At 40.2% G+C, this 22,466-nt stretch overlaps 1 protein-coding gene across 2 annotated transcripts in view; it reads right to left on the reverse strand.

The window, feature by feature from the left end:
- LOC126377713 (NACHT and WD repeat domain-containing protein 2) overlaps window positions 1-17,555 on the reverse strand; it is a 60,363-nt gene extending 42,808 nt beyond the window's left edge. Inside the window, exons 1-2 of one of the 2 annotated variants that reach the window (XM_050025483.1) lie at window positions 17,500-17,555; window positions 46-161 (exon numbers count right to left, since the gene is read on the reverse strand). In XM_050025483.1, coding sequence (XP_049881440.1) covers window positions 46-148 — 103 coding nt within the window. In that variant the 5' untranslated portion in view covers window positions 149-161; window positions 17,500-17,555. Of the gene's footprint in view, window positions 1-45; window positions 162-1,430; window positions 1,638-17,499 lie in introns of those variants that run through there. The other variant, XM_050025482.1, reaches the window with a different exon arrangement.
- Window positions 17,556-22,466: the final 4,911 nt, after the last annotated feature.

Below are 22,466 nucleotides of genomic sequence, written 5' to 3' on the forward strand. Positions count from 1 at the left end.
AATATAACTGAAAATTATAAAAAAAAAAACACTAAAAATACTCACCAGTAAATGTGGAGCTGGTAAATATCCTGACGATCTTGGAGCTGACCGGTGGGAGCGACTTCAGCGAGCCTGCGAAGATCAGGTCTACCGTGCGGTCGTCCATGGTTTATAGGGCTCTGGGGGAAAACCAGGGTTATTTTACAGGGCGTGACTGAAAAGCAGCAGCAAAGCTGAAACTCTCCCTTTTCAGCCACAACTGATAGTGAACTCTGTAAACGTATTTGTATTTGTATGAACTTATTTTTATTTATTTTTTTATTGTAAAAATTCAAGACAAAATGCCTGAGGATGCCCAGTTGTGCTCAGGGCGACGTCTGCGAAGTTTATATTATTTGAAAGAATTAGTCGACCGAATGAGTCGTAGTTAAATGGGCCTAATGCCTGGTAGCCCAGTTGGTAGAATGCTTGCCTCTAACTGTCTAACTTTGAGGTCGCAGGATCGAATCCAGCACAGCACGTGATAATCATTTATGATCCAAACATGAATTCGAAAACAAATTCGACAATAGGTTAAGGCCTGTGCTGGATTCGAACCTGCGACCTCAAAGTGAGAGGCAAGCATTCTACCAACTGAGCTACCACGGTTTCATTGTCTTTCAAGGGAAGTACCCAATGTATATAGTATATTCCCACTAAAAGCTTCCACAGAACATGCAGTTTATCAGGTAGATAAGATAATCTACTGTGATGTATGCACTTTTGATGTGATCGTAGGAGGGTAGATAGTGATGCGATATTGAAAATGTGGAGTAGGTATTGATGAATGATGAAGGTATATAGTCTTCTTCTATCGTGTGGGTAATGTAGGTTGTGTAAATCAGGGCCTACTTGATAAATAAATGGTTTAAATTTAGAATAGGGTAGTTTACAACTAAGTAATCAAATCAGTTACTTTTTACTAAACGTCAAAACACGAAATTACTATGGAATTTGTATGAAAAAGCAACCTGTGACGTCATTGAAAAACATGAAAAAATGTAAAACATATTATTACATTTTTCTTTATTCAAATTCATAAATAAGTTAAATAGAAAAAGAAAACGTTTTTTGTCACTTTTAGATCTGTCTTTATTTAGTAATCTTAATTTCATAATTTATCTTTGACCTAGGAAACTACCTACCTAATTCGATGGATATCATAAAGCGTACTATGATTTATTAATAAAAATCATTACTTACGACATTTTTTGTCGGATTTTACGACACGTTCGGGGAGACAAGCAACTGAACGCGTTCAATGTTTTTTATTCGCTCCCGTTCAAGCATAGAATAATCTGGATTATCATAGACTTATACAAGCTTATTGGCGCCAAAATATGCTTACTAAGCATAATTCTAAAGCCACAGACTAATAGATAAAGTAATAGATGTAGCAAAAACCTCACCTGCTAAGTTCCAGCGATAATCAATACGTACTTATTGCACCATTCCAAATGTTAAGGTCAAATAATATCGATTAATTCTCACTTTCGACGCCAGTGCGAAACAATGCGAAAACGATTCTAAAACTCCTTTACATTGATTTAAAAAGATAATAAAAAATAATAACATAAAAGGCGCGCGCGGGAATTGGAAATAAACAGATGTTGACAAGTTTTTAAAATTTGAATTTGGAAACGTGGTGTTCGATTCTGCGAATGGATGCTACTGGCAAATTATTCGTAAGTACGTAGTGAAATCTGTTATTTGGTTGCTAGGATACCGTTTTGATGGATTTTCCTATTGGAGGGTGTTGAATTTGAATAAATATTCGATGAAAATAAACAATTTTGAGTTGTATCGAAAATTGCCTAGAACTGTGGAAACTACGAAAATATTTAAATGGTTTACGGACATGCTACTTATTGAAACCGACTTGTCTATAAGGTGCTTTCCATTCCACGTTTCTTAATAAAAATATAGATGGCGCTGTACACATATAACGTGATAATTACCTATTTTCTTATTGCTCGGTATTATGTACTTACTTAGGAGGAGCTCGGTGGCGCAACGGTTAATGCGTTCGGTCTGCGATTGTTGAAGTTAAGCAACTTCGGCAAAGGCCGGTCATAGGATGGGTGACCACAAAAAAAAATCGTTTTCATCTCGAGCTTCTTCTTCTCTGTGCTTCGGAAGGCACGTTAAGCCGTTGGTCCCGGCTGCATTAGCAGTCGTTAATAACCATCAATCCGCACTGGGCCCGCGTGATGGTTTAAGGCCCGATCTCCCTATCCATCCATAGGGAAGGCCCGTGCCCCAGCAGTGGGGACGTTAATGGGCTGGTGATGATGTACTTACTTACAAAATTAATCAAAAATAGCATATATAAAAATAATTGTTGCTTGATATTTTGATCAGGTATGTGTAGAATTATGTTGCTCTAAGTAAAAATCTGTCAAAAATAAATTATGATTGACATTACTTTTTTGCGGTGAAGGAAAACATCGTGAGGAAACCCACATTCCCGAGAAATTTAGGAGGTATGTGATAATGTGACGTAACCTGTGTTGGGCTGGTTTTCCCTTTGCGGGTTGGAAGGTCGGACAGGTCGTCGCTTCTGTTAAAAAGCGGACCTGTCAAATCTTCAGGTTAGGTAAGCGGACCCTGTGAAAAACGGGATAATGAAGATGATGATGATGATTACTTTTTTTGTCACTTATTGTAGGTTTGCTTTTAATGGAGTTTACGACAAGACACACAAGACAAGCAGTTGAAGACTAAAAAAATCATTTGATACCCAAATCCAACACATTTTTTTTTACGTTTTCACTTTATGTGTAATAGAGGGCGCCACATTGAATTTAAGAGCCACGCTCTTGTCGGTGCAGCATTTCTGTAAAATACTCTCCATGCTACTTTTTTAGGGAAAAATAGGGCAGTGGTTTCCCTCTTGCCTTCCGCCCCGCAGTACTCTGTCTGACGCGAGTGGGATGGCGCCCAGAGTAGTCTATTACAAAGCCATACTAGGACCCCTGTCCTCTGCCTCTGAATAGTACTGACAGTTACTGCTGCCCTCTGTCAGGTTCCAGGTTACAGTCCCTGTGACATGCCCCTTCCGTCCTGCATTGCCGTACCGATGGCTCCCATCTCTGCCTCTGCAGCCGTTGAGGTCTTCACCCGTATCCCTGGGCAAAGGTTCTACGTTATACCGTGACGAGGTCATAGCGTGACGTCATATAATCTATAACCACCGGACAATCAAGACGCTTCTAGTGACACCTCATTTGTTAAATTCTGACAGGTGGTTTGAAAGTTAGGTGGGAACAGTGCATACAGTCATGAGCAATATCATGTATCCACTTTAGAACCCTGTCGCACTATCATATCTGACATTTACTAAGGCTTACGGTGTAATTTGTCAAAAAAGTTAATGTGACATGGTTTCAAAGTGTATACATATTAGTACTCGTGACCGTACATACATAGCGGTCAAACACATAACGCTCCTTTTGTTTCACCGCAGTCGGGTAATTAAGCTCCATTCTAACCTTTCCGTGTGATTTATTTGCTATTATTTTCACGGAAATTTATACTACCATCGACTAAGCTTTGAACCAATAACAAAATGAGTCCCCTATGAAAACCCGTACTAATATTCCCATAGGAAACAAGTAATATAATAGTGATGTTACCCATTCATTTAACGGTCTCTGTGGTCTAGTGGTTGAGCATTGGACTCACGATCCAGAGACCCCGGGTTCGAGTCCCGGTGACGAGATATATAAATGACTTTGTGATCCCTAGTTTGGTTAGGACATTACAGGCTGATCAGCCGATTGTCCGAAAGTAAGATGATTTCGTGAAATGATCGAGCACATCATGAAGTGACGAATTCTAAGATCTGGCCACGACATTATATACCGTTGTGTACGATTGTATAGCTAAACAAGAACCAAGATTTCGCCGCATTTTTGTATCAAACGCTGTATCAATGAGCTGCAATAAAAACCTTAGCTACATCGACATCGAGGAGCTCGGTGGCGCAGCGGTAAACGCGCTCGGTCTGCGATTGTTGAAGTTAAGCAACTTTCGCAAAGGCCGGTCATAGGATGGGTGACCACAAAAAAAAAAATTCATCTCGAGCTCCTCCGTGCTTCTGAAGCCACGTTAAGCTGTTGGTCCCGGCTGCATTAGCAGTCGTTAATAACCATCAGTCCGCACTGGGCCCGCGTGATGGTTTAAGGCCCGATCTCCCTATCCATCCATAGGGAAGGCCCGTGCCCCAGCAGTGGGGACGTTAATGGGCTGGTGATGATGACATCGACATCGATAACCCAGCAACACTACTTATGACATTTCATAAAACAAAATCTGTTCCCGTCAACCGATTTTCTTATAAACCGTGCCACGTCCCTTGCTAATACTAAAAGGCGGGCTTAAGTAAATGGTTGTAATAAAATTCTACTCATAGTGCTGTAGTCAGTCTTCGTAATGATAAAAAAAAAACACAATACCAATCCATTAGACACATTGTGTGCAGGCCGCACCTCGCAGGGTGGGTCTTTACCATGGTACAAGTTATAAGGGCGGAGTGTGTGAAGAGACTGTAAAAAAATTAAAAAAATCCGGTCAAGTGTGAGTCTTGACTTACGAACTAGGGTTCCGAACAAACAGCCGTATTTTAACAAAATTGGTTTACCAACTGCAAACAAGTTTGTAGCTGCAAAAACATATTTATTTGTGATACTTAAAAATGGGAACTAAAATTGTCAAAGAGGCGGCTATTGACCCGCATAACAGCTAGCCGCGTTGGAGAATGAAAATCACCGAATACATACCGCCAGACTTTCATTCAGCCGTATGCAATCCGGCTGATTGTTGACCCGTCGTAATTCAAAATGGCTAGGCATAATGTTAAAAGGCGGATGAGACAATCCGTCTGTGTCACCTACACCATATGGAGGATATAGCAAAGAAATTACCTATAGAAGTGAGGTAAGGGCGACTTACAATGTTTGTAAACCACACCTGTACTTGGGCGTTGTCCAATGGTGTGGTGCAAGTCATAGACTGAAGACGCGGCCAAGTGAATGCTATCCTTTGAAAAACTACAAAAATCATCGCTTTAGCGTTCATTCCATAATTACTCGACTGCGGCGAACCTAACATAACTTCTTAAATGAAACGATGGGTCCTTGGGGTCCAGAAGCAAAGCTATTTGTTAAGGATCTTTCAATGCGTCTTATCAGGACTTCGGGGGATGCTAGGGCTGGTAGTTATTTCTGTCAGAGAATTAGTCTGGCGATTCAGAGGGGTAATGCTGCCAGGCTGTTGGGCACCTTGCCTTGATGTGACGCATTGGAGGAGGTGTTTGTTTTTAATTGTGCAATAAAGTGTTTAATAACATTAGATAAGCACCTCTTAAATTATATTTGTTTATGAAATAATTAAAAAAAGAAAAAAGAAGCTAAATTGAAGATTTTTATTTGACCGCTATGTACGACCACGGCTATCCTCAAAACATCACTGTTCGGAAAAAATCCGAGTGCTAGCCCTATCACCTACTAACCGCATGTTAACCCTACCATTTAGGAAATGCAATCGATCCGATCTCGCGAAATCTCTAATTTTCGGGATCAATCCCGAAGCATAATACGACGACATCCCATTCGAGATTGACGGGATTGGGTGAATTTCCTTGAGTTATATTTTTTGTTTTGATTATGTTGATTTCATTTATAATAAACAATTTCTATTCTTTATTCTATTCTATTTCATAATTATATAGTTAGTAATATTGAATAATAAAGGTTTTCAGCGTTTTCAGCCATCGTTTAGTCATCGGTTAGCCAGCAACTTTATGTTTTTATTGAACCAGGCGAAATTTATATTATATCCTGCTCTCGAATTTACGATCTCCGGTCGGGATTGCACTTCCTAATCAGCGAGTGCCACCTGTTCAAACCCATTACAGTGCGTCTTCAATTGTTTCTGTCTGAGCTAGAAACAAACTTGGTAGATCGATTCAGAATCGGCCCATTTTTTTATCTTTGATGGGTTTGCTCTGGGCCCCAAACTTGTCCGAAGGCCTAAGAGGCCTAAGGGTTCTTACAGACGAACTGCAAGTTGTGAACGGCAGAGGTTACTTCAGCCGTCGCCACCTGTCGGCGGCAGCCGTCGACACGTTCGCAGTTGCGGCGTGTTTCGTCCGCCATTTTGTCATTCGTCGACAGGTGTCTGTAAGAACCCTTAGATGAAGCGAGGTCGCCCAGAAGGTACCTGTTCACTAGCCTTGAAAGGCCCTTTGCGGTAACACAATTAAACTTTTGTTTCTCTCTAACGGCTACTCGTGTTGCTCTGTGCTCATAACTCGCGCCGCGTCGCAACGGAAACGCATCTATTTTTGTACCGAATCATACCTGCTTTTCGACGATTATACGGCGCACCATAACTCCCTTTCGTACAGTTAATGTATTTCAGTCCGTTTATGTTTACTGGTTAACGTTACAGTTGACGGCACACGTGGCGAGCGAGCTACAATGTTGGTACTGTGGTTGTTTCGCTGTGGTTCTTTCCAGGGTAGACGGGGAGGATCAATTCAATTCAATTCTCAATTATTTATTGCATTCCATGTAGTATGGTCACGAGCATTAATATGTATACACTTTGGTACCATCTCACATTAACTTATGTGACAAATTGAACTGTAAGTCTCACTAAATTTCAAATATGTTAGTGCGACAGAGTCCTGAAGTGGGTAGGTACATTATATTGCTCATGACTGTACATAGGCATAGGAACTAAAACATGGACCCTGTAGGGCACAGCAACGTTGAAGGGAAGAGAGGAAGTGTGTATTAAAATTAACCCTTATCATTTAAAAATCATCTACAGTATAATAGCTCTTTTTAATTAGCATTATTTTTTAGATTTTTTATAAATAAATTAGATCGATAAAATATCGACATTTTAGTAGAGTCATTCAAGTGGGAACTGACCGATGGTAGCCCAGTTAGTAAAACCCTTGCCTCTCACTTTGAGGTCGCAGGTTCGATTCCAGCACAGGCCTGAACCAATGATTGTCGAATTTGTTTTCGAATTCATGTTTGGATCATAAATGATTATCACGTGCTTGGCTGTGAAGGAAAACATCGTGAGGAAACCCACATTCCCGAGAAATGCAATATTCGGAGGTATGTGGCCTAACCTGTATTGGGCTGGTTTTCCCTACGCGCGTTGGAAGGTCAGACGAGCAGTCGCTTCTGTACAAAACCGGACCTGTCAAATCTTCAGGTTAGGTAAGCGGACCCTGTGATAAACAAATCCACGTTGTTTTACAGAAAGGTCAGGACAAGAGGACTCTAAACCGAGGAGCAAGTATGAAGTAAAAAGTACTAAAAATCATTTTTTGGTTACGACGTAAGTATTGAAGTAATTAATTACACGTCGACTTCTGAGTTCCTCGTGGCGCTATCTACCCCGTTAAGGGTTACAGGCGTACATTGCTTCAGTTGTGTAACATTGGATCCATTCTTCTTCTATCGTGTGGGTTGTAAGGTGGAGTACCAACCTCATCAACCCTGGTGTCAGGGTTATTATTGAGCCGCCAAAGGCCCCTGACATGGCTCATGTTACGACTACTTACTTCCATCAGTAAGTAGTAACCGGGACCAACGGCTTAACGTGCCTTCTGAAGCACGGATAATCTTACTTTCGGACAATCAGCCTGTAATGTCCTAACTATCCATTCACTAACCATAAAATATCCAATATCCTTTTATGAATGGCAAGCTCTGAGATATTATCGTTAAACAACATTGAAAATTTGAAAGGGCAGTGCATAAATTACGTAATTCTTAGTAAAATACCTCTGATATTATTTTACTGAAGCATTAATTAATAAACTTTATTAAATCATTATAAAGGCTAGTGCACAAACAGCCTTTTGAATGCGTTCAGACATACAATAAAGAAATAATAATAAAAAAAGAGGCCTCCGTGCTCCAGTGGTTGAGCGTTGGGCTCACGATCCGGAGGTCCATGGTTCGAATCGCGGTGGGGCATATCACAAAAATCACTTTATGATCCCTAGTTTGGTTAGGACATTACAGGTTGATCACCTGATTGTCCAAAAAAGTAAGATGATGCGCGCTTCGGAAGGCAAGTTAACCCGTTGGTCCCGGTTACCACTTACTGATGTAAGTAAGTAGTAGTTACACGAACCATGTCGGGGGCCTTTGGCGGCTCAATAGTAACCCTGACACCAGGGTTGATGAGGTTGGTACTCCACCTCACAACCCACACGATAGAAAAAGAAGAAGGCTAGTGCACAAACAGCCTTTTGAATGTAAGTGCGCAATGCAAACAAATTTCAAATAGCATATTTGCTTTCTTAGATGAATTGCTTCGATTTGGCCATTTTAACCCCCCTGGTCGTTCTCTATGATAGTATGTACGGCCACGAGCATTAATATGTATGTACTTTGGTACCATGTCACATTAAATTGTTTGACAAATTGGACTGTAATCTCACTAATTGTCAAATAATGTTAGTGCGATAGGATTCTAAAGTGGGTACAGTGGGTGCTCATGACTGCACCCACCACTTTTGCTTCTTTCTTGACTAAATAATGACTGGTATATATTGTTTTAAGTTTTCACGGTTATTATCATAATTAAAACACATAATAACGGGTTCTTACCGCGTTTAAAATGGGGATATGAGACTCCCGACAACACCAACCACAGTGCAACAGTGTCGAAATATCGGGAGTCTCATATCCCCATTTTAAACGTGGTAAGAACCCGTTATTATGTGTTTTAATTATGACTATAATATCTTAATCTGAATAAGTCTCTGTACGGCATTTTAGTGTGCACTTAGCTTAATAACTAATTTATTGTAAATTGAGCGCTGTCGTACAAAGTAAGGTAGCAAAATTTGCGCTTTATTGTTTATAGAGCTACCGTTTGACGTTTCGTTGCGTATGAACGTTTAGTTATTGCTTAGTACCATAACATACATAAATAGCCTATGTACGTCCCACTGCTGGGCACAGGCCTCCTCTCAATCAACCGTAGAGGGTATGGAGCATACCCTCTTTGCTTAGTACCATTTGAATATAATAGGCTACTTGACAACCTAGTCAAATGAGACACTTTTTACGAAACGTCAAAACGAAAGTTTTCTCTGGAGTTTGTATGGAAACACAGTCATGTGACGTCATCAATAAAAGCGGTCAAACGTCGTACTCATTGTTACTTAATTCATAAATAAAATTCGAAAAGTAAAATGAGATTGATTTTCATTTTTTTTAGTCAAATAGCAATATTGGGTTTTAGATGAATTGCTTTAATGTGGCCTTTTTAAGTGTACCTACCACGTAAGGCGAACAGTTCTTTTTAACGTGGCTTATTCCGATTTTTCTTACTAATTGGCCAGCACTTTTCTTGTATATGATATGCATACTCTACTATACATACTCTATAATAAAACTAGGTATTATGATCAAAAGTGACAGCTATCATATTATCAAGGTTAGCCTCGCGTTTCCTTTGCCTGCCCTAATGGGCAAAAAGAAAATAGGTTAGCCGCGCTGACGTCATCTCACCCTCCGTTGCCATTAAAAAAAAAAAACTACTTACGATATACTTCGCAAGGCAATTTTGAACTTTTAATAAAAAAGGATTTACTTACTTTAGTTTTAATGATTTTTTATATATGTGTCAAGTGATAGTAAATAAGTACGTTAGTTAGTAATTGGCTTAATGTTCAATAATAAAAAAACGTCCTTGTAATGTTGGAGATACCAATTTAATGGTAACACGTCAACAAACGGCTAGAAATGGCGGCTTTTCATAGGATTGAGCATACCTTGTTTTGTAATACCATGTGCGGTGAGAGCCTTCAGCGCTCCCCATTTGTCCGGCCAAGTAGTTAATGCCATCTGCGGCAAATCTACAATAAATCACGTCAAAAAAAGTACACTTTATTCAGAATGCTTCTCAGAAATTTTCCAAAAGTTTCCTTGTCCTGATTTTGTGGTGGGACAAAGGTCCCGTAAGTCCCGTGTGCTCCGATTGACAGTTTAGACACGGCACGCATTGGTCGGGGACTTCACGCGTGACGGGGCGCGTGTCCATTGTCACGTTGACGGATGACGGATGAGTTTTGACGCATAGAGCGACAGGGACCTCCGCGGACCGTATGACGCAAGGTTAGACTATGACATCATCATCATCAGCCCATTAACGTCCCCACTGCTGGGGCACGGGCCTTCCCTATGGATGGATACATTACAACACGTAATAACGGGTTCTTAACGGCGTAAACTTAAAACACTTTTGTCTACCAATCTTAATAGTAATAATACACAAAGCCATACTCCGAATACTTCATACAAAAACCTCGTTTTACACAGACACTACACATTGACATTATCGTCCACGCATATGTGTGTGACGTCCGACGCCATACGATTGAAAACTAAAGTGAGACCGAGGGGGTGAGGTAAACCTAGCTCAGCCGCTGGCGGGGAGCGGAGCGCGGCCGTTCTATACGTAGTATTCCTTATTCTATGACAATGCCTCCGTAGTCTAGTGGTTAGAGCGTTAGGCTCACGATCTGGAGGTCCGGGTTCGATTCCCGATGGGGACATTGTCGAAATCACTTCGTGAGACTGTTCTTTGTTTGGTAAGGACTTAACAAGCTTGAATCACCTGATTGTCTGAAAAGATACACAATTATAGGTATTATTGATTGATTGATTGATTGATTGATAAATTGATTCCGTGCTTCGGAGGGCAAAAATTAAAAATTCCTCCACCAACCCGCAGTGGAGCAGCATGGTGAAGTATGCTCCATACCCCCTCCGGCTGATTGAGGGGAGGCCTATACCTAGCAGTGGGACATATATAGGCTATTTATGTTATGTATGCTGTGACAACGCTACGAATAGTACGAAAATCCATCACAAGTTTCCCGAACTACTAATTTCACGAGAAAATCAATGCTCTCACTCGATTTAGCACGAGAGTAAGATAACAAAAGTTACATACAGTTTGATAGAACATCCTATCTAAGGATCAGTAACTTTTTAGTGCTGTGAAATGTCCCAGTACAAACATGTAGGGGACGTTTCGGATTTCTTGGATCCTAAGCATTATACAAGTATTATGCACCCGTCCCGACGAGCTCTGACCTGATGTGCGCTTGGAAAACGTAAGAAAGGCGACATGGCGACGTCCAGTTGACCGAGAGTTAAAAACTCTCGGCATATCATGGGAGCAAACTACAGAGGCTGAAAAAGATCGCGAGGAGTAGAAATCTGTTATTCGAGCCCTACCCAACAGGGGATAAAAGGATTAGGAGAAGAAGAAGAAGACGCATTATACAATATTTTTCTTTTCGTTTTATCAGTGACTGTTACCCGCGACTTCGTTCGTGTGAAAATGTTCTATTAAATTACAAAAGTTGCATTCAAAATTCCGTCCTTTTTTGACGTAACCTACTTATTGTCGATTTGCCGCATTAGGCATTAACTACTTGGCCGGACACATGGGGATCGCTGAGGGCTTTTACCCGGTATAACATTTAAGACAATAGGCCTGAAGGTGCCCAGTTGGGTGCGAACCTCGGCTCAGGAATTGAAAGAACCTCGGCTCAGGGCGTCGTCTGAGAGGAAACATATTTGAAAGAATTAATCGACCCTAGTGGGTCGATAGCGATACGCGCTGATTGAGGGAAAAAACTCCTTAGCGAATGTGAGTCTGTTTATATAAAGGATGTAAATGCATAAAGGCTAAATAATTGAAAGAATTAATCGACCCTAGTGTGTCGATAGCGATAAGCGCTGATTGAGGGAAATCGTCGAACACGCCGGCGGGGTCGGTGTCGAGGACCATTATAATCGTGAGCTCATGATTTGTATTAGTTTCGCTTCAAAAGTCCCGCATTTTTTCTCACCGTCCCGCTTTTGACGTAATGTTGTAAAAACTAGTGGGTAACTTCGTAACTTTCAGCCGGACCTCCTCACTTCACTACTCATCCGTCGAATAGTTCCGGGATAACCTTTTTAGTTTTCTTTTGAAGGCTTTGTGAGGAAAGGATCAAGTTTTTAATGAAAAGACGAGTTTGGTTGTAGGGATACAGTTTCAATATCTCCATAGTTATACATACATACTTACATTATTATTTGGTATTTTCAAGCTCTGATGTTTTATCGGGTGAGTAGAACCTCAAGTAATCAAAAAAAATTTCTTCTACTCTTAAAACTTCGTATACACTAGGCAACAATTAACGCTTAACACGTACTGCAACGTTGCACAACAGCGCGCGACGTTGCCAGCTGAAGCGCAAAATGTCGCGCGTGTGTTCCAAATTCAAATTTAAAATTTAAATACACGTTTTACTGAACAAAATATCGGAAGTGTGTATATTTTAAAAACAACGTATCGTGAAACAACGAGAACGAACTCAAACGGTCGATCAGTCAAAACCAAAGGGTTATCGACCCCGAACAGCTGTTTTGTTTTTTGTTTCACCGCTTTTTATTTACGACCGAAGTGAATCCACAAATTAGAATTCCCAGAATCGTTTATTTTTGGGCATTTGACATTTTTATACGGTTTTTTTTTCAAGTCAGGGGTTCCGACGATTAAACCCTTTTTACCCGATTGCGGCGATGCAAAAAGGAGGGTTATGTGTGTATGTACGTACGCACGTCTATTCCAACGTAACTTCTAAACGACTTGTCAGAATTTAACAAATGAGGTGTCACTAGATGCGCCTACCTATTTTCTCATATCTATAATATGCAATGCTCCCTCAAAATCTCGGTGTAATAAAAATTTGTACGGATAACGCTAGTCATATAGTTAGTAGCTCTGTGCATGCCGTTAGGGATAGAGGCGTGGTTTATATATGAATTCCGAATACTAAAACGTAGTTGGAGGTCTAATCTAACGCATTCAGAACACGATTGTCATTTATTTGCTTCATGACGTCACTCGTTGCATTGTCTCCTATGAATACAACTTTACTACAATGTACCTATAGGTAGATATAGTCATTGAAGGTAATCTAGGTATCTACGTCTAGTTTTGTCCGTTGGTACAGATTGATCAGATGAATAAAGGTATTGTGTTCTGAGCTCCGCAGGGCTGACATGCGCACGTGATAGAATAGGCAAGTTTCCAACCAGTCAAATCAGTTACTTTTTACTAAACGTCAAAACACGAAATTACTATGTAATTTGTATGACAAAGCACACTGTGACGTCATAGAAAAAATGTGATAAAATGTCGGACTTATTATCACGTTTTTCTCGATTAAAATTCACAAATAAATTAAATAGAAATAAGAAAATGTTTTTCGTCAGTTTTAGATCTGTATTTATTTAGTAATCAGAATTTCATATTTTATCTAGAACCTAGAACACGGCTCAATTATATCTAACGATTCAATAAATTTTGTCGAAATCGATAAGTTTGTTTTTTTTTTCTAACATACGTGGAACTGCCACGTGGTTTTATTCGTATTTTGACAGAACGACATAATGTCTGTCAGAATTGCCGGTTATTTGTATTCAGACAATCGTCTAGTGATAGGCGGCAGTAACTATTTTACACAGTTGTGTTACATAAGTAACTAAATAAATTTTTTTATCCACCAATCCGAACATGAATTCAAACTCATAAAGTCGAATTCACTGATTTAGACCCCGGGATTCGAACCCGCGATACTAAGATGTAGGTAAGTCACGCGTTCTTTCAACAGAGCTATCGCGGATTAATATTCACAAGAAAAATTGCCGTAATATTTTCAATACCACCATCACACGGTCAAAAATCGAACCCTAAAGTTACGACCCCACTATAAAACATTTTTTCCATCTATAATGACCACATTTATTACCGGACATTATTATTATTAAAAATCCAAGAAGGTATTTCATAACGATGCACCGTTCAAAGAGGGTACGAAACGCCCTCTATAAATGTCGGGTATAAAGTCAGCGAGAAAAGGAAGCGGAGCGATAAGCGATTATGCAGGACCCGCAGAATACCAGCGTCGTGGCTCACGCCGCCACTTATGCTGAGCGAGGTCCTTTTATTCCGGACTCCACCGCACATGATCGGGCCGTCAGTGCGTTGCATTTAGTATACTTAGTTTTATTATTATTGATTTTGGTTTGTTTTTCTTTTTGTTTTGGATATTTTTTTTTGTCTGTGTACTTATTGATTTCCGTGTGGTTTCTGTCCTGTGTTAAATGTAATGTACCTGTCTGTCTGTATCTGTGGTGTCCGGAAGTAATAAATGTTTCTTTCTTTCTTTCTTCTTTATCGTAAATTTTCTTGACGTGACTTTCACCCCTCAGATGATCATTTAAGTTGACAACTTTCTCTTACTCACTCACTGGATTCCCACATACTCACACAATCGCTCCCCATTTGTCCGGCCAAGTAGTTAATGCCATCTGCGGCAAATCTACAATACTTAAGTAAAAAAACAGTACTACGTTTGAGCGCTTTTATTGATGACGTCACAGAACGGTATTTCCATACAAATTCCAAAGAAAACTTCCGTTTTGACGTTTCGTAAAGAGTATCTCATTTGACTAGATTGTCAAGTAGCATATTTTGAGTTGAGTTCGAGGTCTTCTTATTAGTCGACTGAGGACGGAGTCAGGGAAAGTTCTAGCTAACATTTATTTTTTGACGTGACTTATTGTAGATTTGCCGCAGGTGGCAATAACTACTTGACTGGAAAAATGAGGAGCGCTGAAGGCTCTCACCCGGTACAACGTTTAAGACAACAGGCCTGAGGGTGCCCAGTTGGGCGCGAACCTCGGCTCAGGGCGTCGTCTGAGAGGAAAAATATTTGAAAGAATTAATCGACCCGAACGGGTTGATAGCGATAAGCGCTGATTGAGGGTAAAACTCCTTAGCGAAAGTGAGTCTGTTTATTTAAACGATGTAAATGCATAAAGGCAAAAAAATGTATTCATGAATACATAAAAAAAAAATATCTTCCTGGCATATCACAACATTACCAATTTACCCCACGAGGCATGACGCCATTACCCCGCTATCTCCCATTTATACGCAAATCTCCTGGCCCAACACCCTAAGCTGACCCAAGACTATAAACTAGCACATCAGACTCGACATTGCGTCTTTTCGCAAAACGACGATCACATATTGCCTATTAGCAAAAACGGTCGGGAGAAAATTGACATATTTCTAACACCATTGATTTTTATGACACCATCCCGTAGTGCCTTGTTATTTTGACTTCAAATAATATAAAAATCCACTCTTTTAGGGTAACATTCCTTAGCGGGGTAAAATCACCGCAAAATTGTGGGGAAAATAGGGCTTGGTAATTGGTCATTTCCAAGCATTTCCAGCTCCGGTTTGTTAGTCCCGTGCTTGGTTTTATTCTGTTACGGGGATGTTATTTGACGTCAATGTACAAATAAGTTACTTGATGCAAAAAAAAAACAATTAACAAAACAAAAAATGCTGTAGAAACATTAGGCCCATGGGGTCCAGAAGCACGTCATTTTTAAAGACGATTTTAGCTCGCCTCATCGAGACAACTTCCGACCCTAGAGCTGGCAGTTATTTTGCCCAAAGGGACAGTTTGGCGGTGCAGAGAGGCAACGTGGCCAGTATTCTGTGGACTTTGCCTCGATGTGGTGAACTGGAGGACATTTTTTTATTTATAGTTTTTTTATTCTTATTTTTAAGTTCGTTTTTAATAATGTGTGTGTTCTTACAATTGTAGTTGAATGGAATGTACTTGTTTACGTATTTTTAATTAATACAAGATGAAATCTTTAAAACATGGAAAACATGTAACAATTCTTATGATATTGGACAAGGCGCAGAAGCCGACTGGGGGATAAAAAAATAAAAATTCAAATTGAATTTCGAAGTTTGAATGACTGGAGAAAATGACGTACCTACACACCTCGTTTTACGCAGACACTACACATTGACGTTATCGTACACGTGCATCTGTTGTGTGACGTCTGACGCCCATACGATTGAAGACTAAAGTAAGACCGAGGGGGTGAGGTAAACTTAGTTCAGCCGCTAGTGGGGAGCGGAGAGTTGCCGTTCTATGTGTTATATCATTCCTTATTCTATGCTTCTAGTGAAAACCAGATAAGCGCCTTTTTGACATGGAGCGCATTGATATCATCAGCACGTGAACGATAACGTCAATGTGTAGTGTCTGTGTAATACGAGGTTTTATGTATGAAGTCCGGGATATGCTATAATGCGACAAAATGCAATATACTAAGCTCTAATCTTTGTCCTTAAAAGCACACTCTTACTCAGTGTTTAGCTATAAATAAAAACGTAAAGGTAACATAACAACAACACATAACATAAGTTCACGGTTATATCCCAATTGGGGTAGTCAGAGGTACATCCATCGCTAGATGCACTAAGCACCCGCACGACACCAAGCTTTCTGTTAGACCAACGTGATAGGTGAGCCGTATCGCCGTCTATAATGGTCGCGCCAACTGTGTTAGTGAAAACTGCATTTTAATTAAAGCACATAATACAGGTTCTGCATTTTTTTGTTTAGAAAAAATATATAATAACCTAACCTAAAAATTATATCCCAAGTTAGAGCGTGTAAGTTTTGATAAGCACGGTGTAAGGGATGGAAATGAAAGTACGAGGTGTTTGCGATATGTGAGCGCACGCGCGTGCATGCAGCTACTACGACTGCGCCGTCGTGCGGCGCGAGGGCTACTCGATGAATATAAGATAGGTACTCATACAAAAAACCTACGTCTGTACTTGTAATTGCTTCCCGTGTGTGCTCATAGACTTTATTATAAGAAAACAATAATGTGAAGCTATGAAGGTGGACCGACGATCTGGTGAAGGTCGCGGGAAGCCGGCGGATGCGGGCAGCGCAGGCAGGACCGATCGTCGTGGAGATCCTTGGGGGAAGCCTATGCCCAGCAGTGGGCGTCGTACGGCTGATGATGATGATGATGAAGGTTACAAAATACACAAGATCAAGCCTATTTCCAATCAGGGCAGGCAGAAACGTTTCTTACACTCCCATTAAATTTTCATACACAAGTCTTCAAAGTACCTACTTATATAATACATCTAGATTGTAGCGGTGCTTCGCTCACACACGGGTGTTATCTTTAGTCTTCGTTTTGTAAGGCTGTATGTGTGTGTGTGTAGGTATGTTAATGGCTCACGATAAACTCAGCAAATGACAAAATGTGATACAATTTTGCTGCTGTCACTATCATAAAATGGTATAAGGTGCAATAACTTTATTATACTTACCTTTACATTTTATCTTAAGTGCAGTTTTCACTAACACAGTTCGCTCGACCATTATAGACGGCGATATGGCTGGGCTGACCTATCACGTTGGTCTAACAGAAAGCTCGGTGAGGTGGTTCTTCTTGCATCTTGCGATGGGTGTACTGTAAGTACCTCTGACTATGATACTAAATATAAAAAGAGATATAAACAATTACTTACCTTCTTAATCTGTTTTTTCCCGGCGTTTCGGTCGTGTTGCTGCGACCGTGGTCGAGGAATGACTGGCGCGTTGAGTGGTTGTCATTACGAAGGTGTAACTACCCACACTTAGTGAAGTGAGGGTAAAAAGATTAGTGAATCTTTTTGTCGAATTCCGAACTACCCACACTTCACTTTTTTTTTGTTTTGGTTTTCCTCGAAGGGTAAGGCAAAGGGAACTATTCTCATACAGCCATGTCTTACGTATTTTTTTCTTGATGATTAATGAAATGATGAAAGGTGATGATGATGAAACCTAAGCCCCCACCCTCTGAGTAGACTCCTACTCCAAAACCCAAACGAATTAACTCAAAAGTCCGCATAAACTTTCGAGTTATGAAGCGGCTTCCTGGCACGAAGCGAAAATAGGCAGATACACTTTGTTTATTGAATACTCCGATATAATAACACTGTCGCGAATGTCTTCCCACAAAACACCACTTCGTATTAATTATTTAGATTATTCAATGAAGAAAGCAACTGCCCCATTCCCGTTCTCGCCAAAAAGCCCCACACTTCACTATTATTTTTTGTCATTTTTTTTGCCGATACACATCGATGCGGCAGATATATGATCCACGCAGGATATTTTATTTTTGTCTGCCATACGCAATAATAATAATCGATCACAGTATCAAGAGATATATAAGACGTAAAGTCGCAAGATTCCCGTTTGAATTTATTTATCACTGTATTCTTGAAGTAGTAACATATTTGAATCGCCTAAACTCCATTCTAAAGATAACATAAATTTATACAGGAAACACAAAACTACAAAACAAAAGAGAATGAGAAAGGGTACAACAGGCTACAGAGACTGGCGTGCGTGTATGAAACGATTTATGTACGGTCACAAGCATTAATATGTATACACTTTGGTACCATGTCACATTAACTTTTTTGACAAATTGAACTGTAAGTCTCACTAAATGTCAAATATGTTAGTGCGACAGAGTCCTAAAGTGGGTACATTATATTGCTCATGACTGTATGTGGAAGCAAGAGAAGTGGGTCTGGATCGAAGCAAATGGAATTCAATGGTTTATGCTTACCCCGGTGGGAAATAAGCGTGAGTTTATGTATGTATGTACAACAGGCGGCCTGTAGGCGGGTTGTTAACATTCATAATTATAACATAACATAAGATCACGACTGCATCCCAATTGGGCTAGTCAGAGGTACCTTTCCTTTTCGGCGGATAAGAAAATTACAGGCATAACTTAAAGTAAAATTGGATGGAATGTACTGGAATCTCCCTAGCATTATCCTGCTTTTCACGGGGACCGCTTACCTAACCTAAAGATTTGACAGGTCCGGTTTTTTACAGAAGCGACTGCCTGTCTGACCTTCCAGCCCGCGAAGGGAAAACCAGCTCAATACAGTTTAAGTCACGTACTTTCGAAAACCAATCACAGAAATCATAACCAATAACCAATTAGCACCATTATTGCTAAATAATAATGTCTTCTAGGCAACATCTTCCTTTTCTCATTCTTCTTTTCTTCAATTAATATTCTTCTCTGATGAAAAGCCGGCACTAACACACCTGAAAGTTTGCTCACCTAGTGTAAATACAGGTTCGAGCAACAATTCAGGCCCATTAGTGTACCAGACCTTCTTCTATCTTCTTTCTTCTTGGTTATTCTTTTCTTCTTCATTCGAAATTCTTCTTCAATCTTGTAGAACAGGTGCGCCGGTTGATGACTAACCTCATCAACCCTGGTCTTCTTCAATCGTGTGGGTCATGGGGTAGTACTCTAGCCATAGAGGTAGCCAATCAGCTCGCGACACCAAACACTTCAGGACCCCGATACCGACCCCGCCGGCGTGGTTGACGATTTCCCTCATTCAGCGCTTATCGCTATCGACCCGCTAGGGTCAATTAATTCTTTCAAATATTTTACCTCTCAGACGACGCCCTGAGCCGAGGTTCGCGCCCAACTGGGCACCCTCAGGCCTGTTGTCTTAAACGTTGTACCGGGTGAGAGCCTTCAGCGCTCCCAATTTGTCCGGCCAAGTAGTTAATGCCATCTGCGGCAAATTTACAATAAGTCACATCAAAAAAAAATAGCACTGGGCTGTATCTAACTATTATTTATTATCTAGCTGTCACTCTATTTTAACAGGGTAGACAAAGGAGTGTGCAACAAAATAATGACACAAAAATATGTCAAAACACAGACAGATAACACATAAAGCGCAGGTGGGTAAGGAATAAAAACACAACAGAACGACAGTGACAATATTTGCGTACAATCATAAAACAAATAATATCGGAAGCAAAAATCTACATCATTATTGTCACCCTAGTCGTTAGTGATGTTCTTACTAACAGGGATATCGATGTTTGAAAGACGAAAGGTTTAGATATTATACAAAAGCAGTCTACAGGCCTCCCCTCAAGAAAGGGGGGGGGGGTATGAAGCATACTCCACCACTGCTCCACTGCGGACTAGTGGAGGTGTTGTACGGTTAATAGCCGGGACCAACGGCTTAACGCGCCTGCGAAGCACGGAATCATCTTACTTTTTCAATCAGGTGATTCTGCAGAGCCTGCAAAGTCTCCCAAGTCGTGAAACGCGATATCAAAGTTTACACAGCAAGACGCATATATACAACTTCTAACACAACACTGTTGGATCGTCGATCCCTAGTCACACTACCAACTTGTGGCTAGCGGGGTATTATGCTCAGTTCGGTACCCCGAAAACATCCTTTGGCGGCAGCACACCCTCGCCGCCAAAGTACTTAGTTCATCTTGTGCCTCTGACTACTTATTTTTAGCTTGTTTTTATTTATAGATACAACGTTGATATTCACAAACGTCAATTTAAATCTATCGTCAATCTTTCAGTCGCGCCCCGCCCATCACTAAAACAAACATGGCGGCATTGGTGGCACATTTGGCGCGAAAAAGCGCGCGATTTGACAGCTGTCAATTAAAACGGCGGGCGGCCATGATAAACGACGTTCGGATACACTCCTTAAAACATGAGCCGTCTGTTGGAAATAAAACTTGTTGATGTAATAAAATTTTGTTGTCGTTCCAATGAGATAACTCAACACAGAGCGCTAATTTTAAGGAAACAATATCTTCATTTCCTTGTTACTTACATACATAAACTCACGGCTACTTCCCCGCCAGGGTAGACAGAGACTATGGATGTTAGTAAGCAAGCATGTAATTATTTATTTATTTTATTTTATTCGGGTAGCTTACAGCCTCTTTTACAAAGCAGATATTTATATGTGTAAACAAACGCCAATTACAAAGCTACCACAGGTGAACCAAAAACATTTTACATGTCAAACGGGCTCAGTTACCTAACCTAAAATTAAATAAGGTTCCTTGTTCAGCAAGGTTTTTAAACTAAATAATATGATTATGATTTACCTATGTAATACTATATATCTCTGCCTACCCGTTCCGGGGATCCACTTGATATTAACTCAGAGTCATGAGTTGAATTATCTCCCTCAGTATTCGGTAAGTTGTCACTAACACCCAGAGTATTGTATTTTATTGTTTGAGGCCTCTTTTAAGGGCCTCTGTGGTCCAGCGGTTGAGCGATGGGCTCACGATCCGGAGGTCCGGGGTATTCATTATGGTGTCACTACCACCCTGTACACAATACACCCTGCATATAGACTTTGGTGCCTACACTAAACGATATCCATTACACGCTATCGACACAGTCGATCCATCTTAATTCATTTGTTCATTATAAAAGCTTATGATAGACCGGGGAGGCGTATTTAGAAAAGCTAAGTCCCGCAATTTTGACGCCAATAAATGTTATGAGTATGTAGCTATCAGACACATTTTAAGAAAAAAAAACAAAAAAAGAAATAAATAAATTTGCTATCAAACACTTATCTCTGGCAGGTAGCAAATTTAGTCTACTAATCCACAAGAAAAGAAAACGAAAACCGAAATCAGAAAATAGATGAGTAATAAGTCCAAAGTAAGTAGTAAAATACTACGTACTGTATCTGTAAACCAGAAACCTATATTAATTCTTTCTTAGCCTTACTTAAGTATCAGTGGACGAGTACAATGATCATTTTAATGCATATATTAACTTAAATATCGTACTTCAGTTCGTCACCGACGAATTGAAGTAGGGTTTACGCGCGTTTATCGCTTCGAAATCGTACTTCTAACTGAACTAGCATTTCTAAATACGCGGCCGGGAGCCGTCGGAAAAATGCTTTCAACTTTTTGTGGCAAAATTGAGTGGGCCATGTTCAAAGTTAGTCGGCCAAATTCGGGTAAGATGAACTAAATACCTACACCTCACCGAGCCGTCTGTTATCACCTTCCTTTTCTGAAAAAAAAAAAAGTTTGAAAAGAGAATTATAATTTTATAAGTAGGTAATTGTTTATTTTGGCATATAAATAAATATCAAAGCAGTATTTTTAAGACCGAGGGGTGAGGTCTTCTATCGTGTAGGTTGGGAGGTACAATACCAACCTCATCATCCCTGGTGTCAGGGTTACTATTGAGCCGCCAAAGGCCCCTGACATGGCTCATGTAACGACTACTTACTTACATCAGTAAGTAGTAACCGGGACCAACTGCTTAACGTGCCTTCCTAAGCACGGATCATCTTACTTTCGGACAATCTGGTGATCAGCCAGTAATAGTAAGTAAGTCTATAAATTATGTAATACAAACTGGATTAAAAGAAAAGAAAGGAAAACATGAAACAGTAGGACTAGGGCCCTGTGCTGGGAGGTTTTCTGGCCACGTTTTCTTTCCCTCAGCGTTACAGATTCCGATGTGGTAGTAGTTTTACAGCTAGTTACATAATATGTAATTTAATTATGTTTGACGTTCAAAAAGCGCTAACTTTGTAAGCCAATTTTGAAAAATAAATATTTTTTTTTGAATTTTTTTGAATGTCCTAACCAAACTAGGGACCAC

The sequence above is a fragment of the Pectinophora gossypiella genome, chromosome 24 (assembly GCF_024362695.1).
Source record: "Pectinophora gossypiella chromosome 24, ilPecGoss1.1, whole genome shotgun sequence".
Taxonomy (NCBI): domain Eukaryota; kingdom Metazoa; phylum Arthropoda; class Insecta; order Lepidoptera; family Gelechiidae; genus Pectinophora; species Pectinophora gossypiella.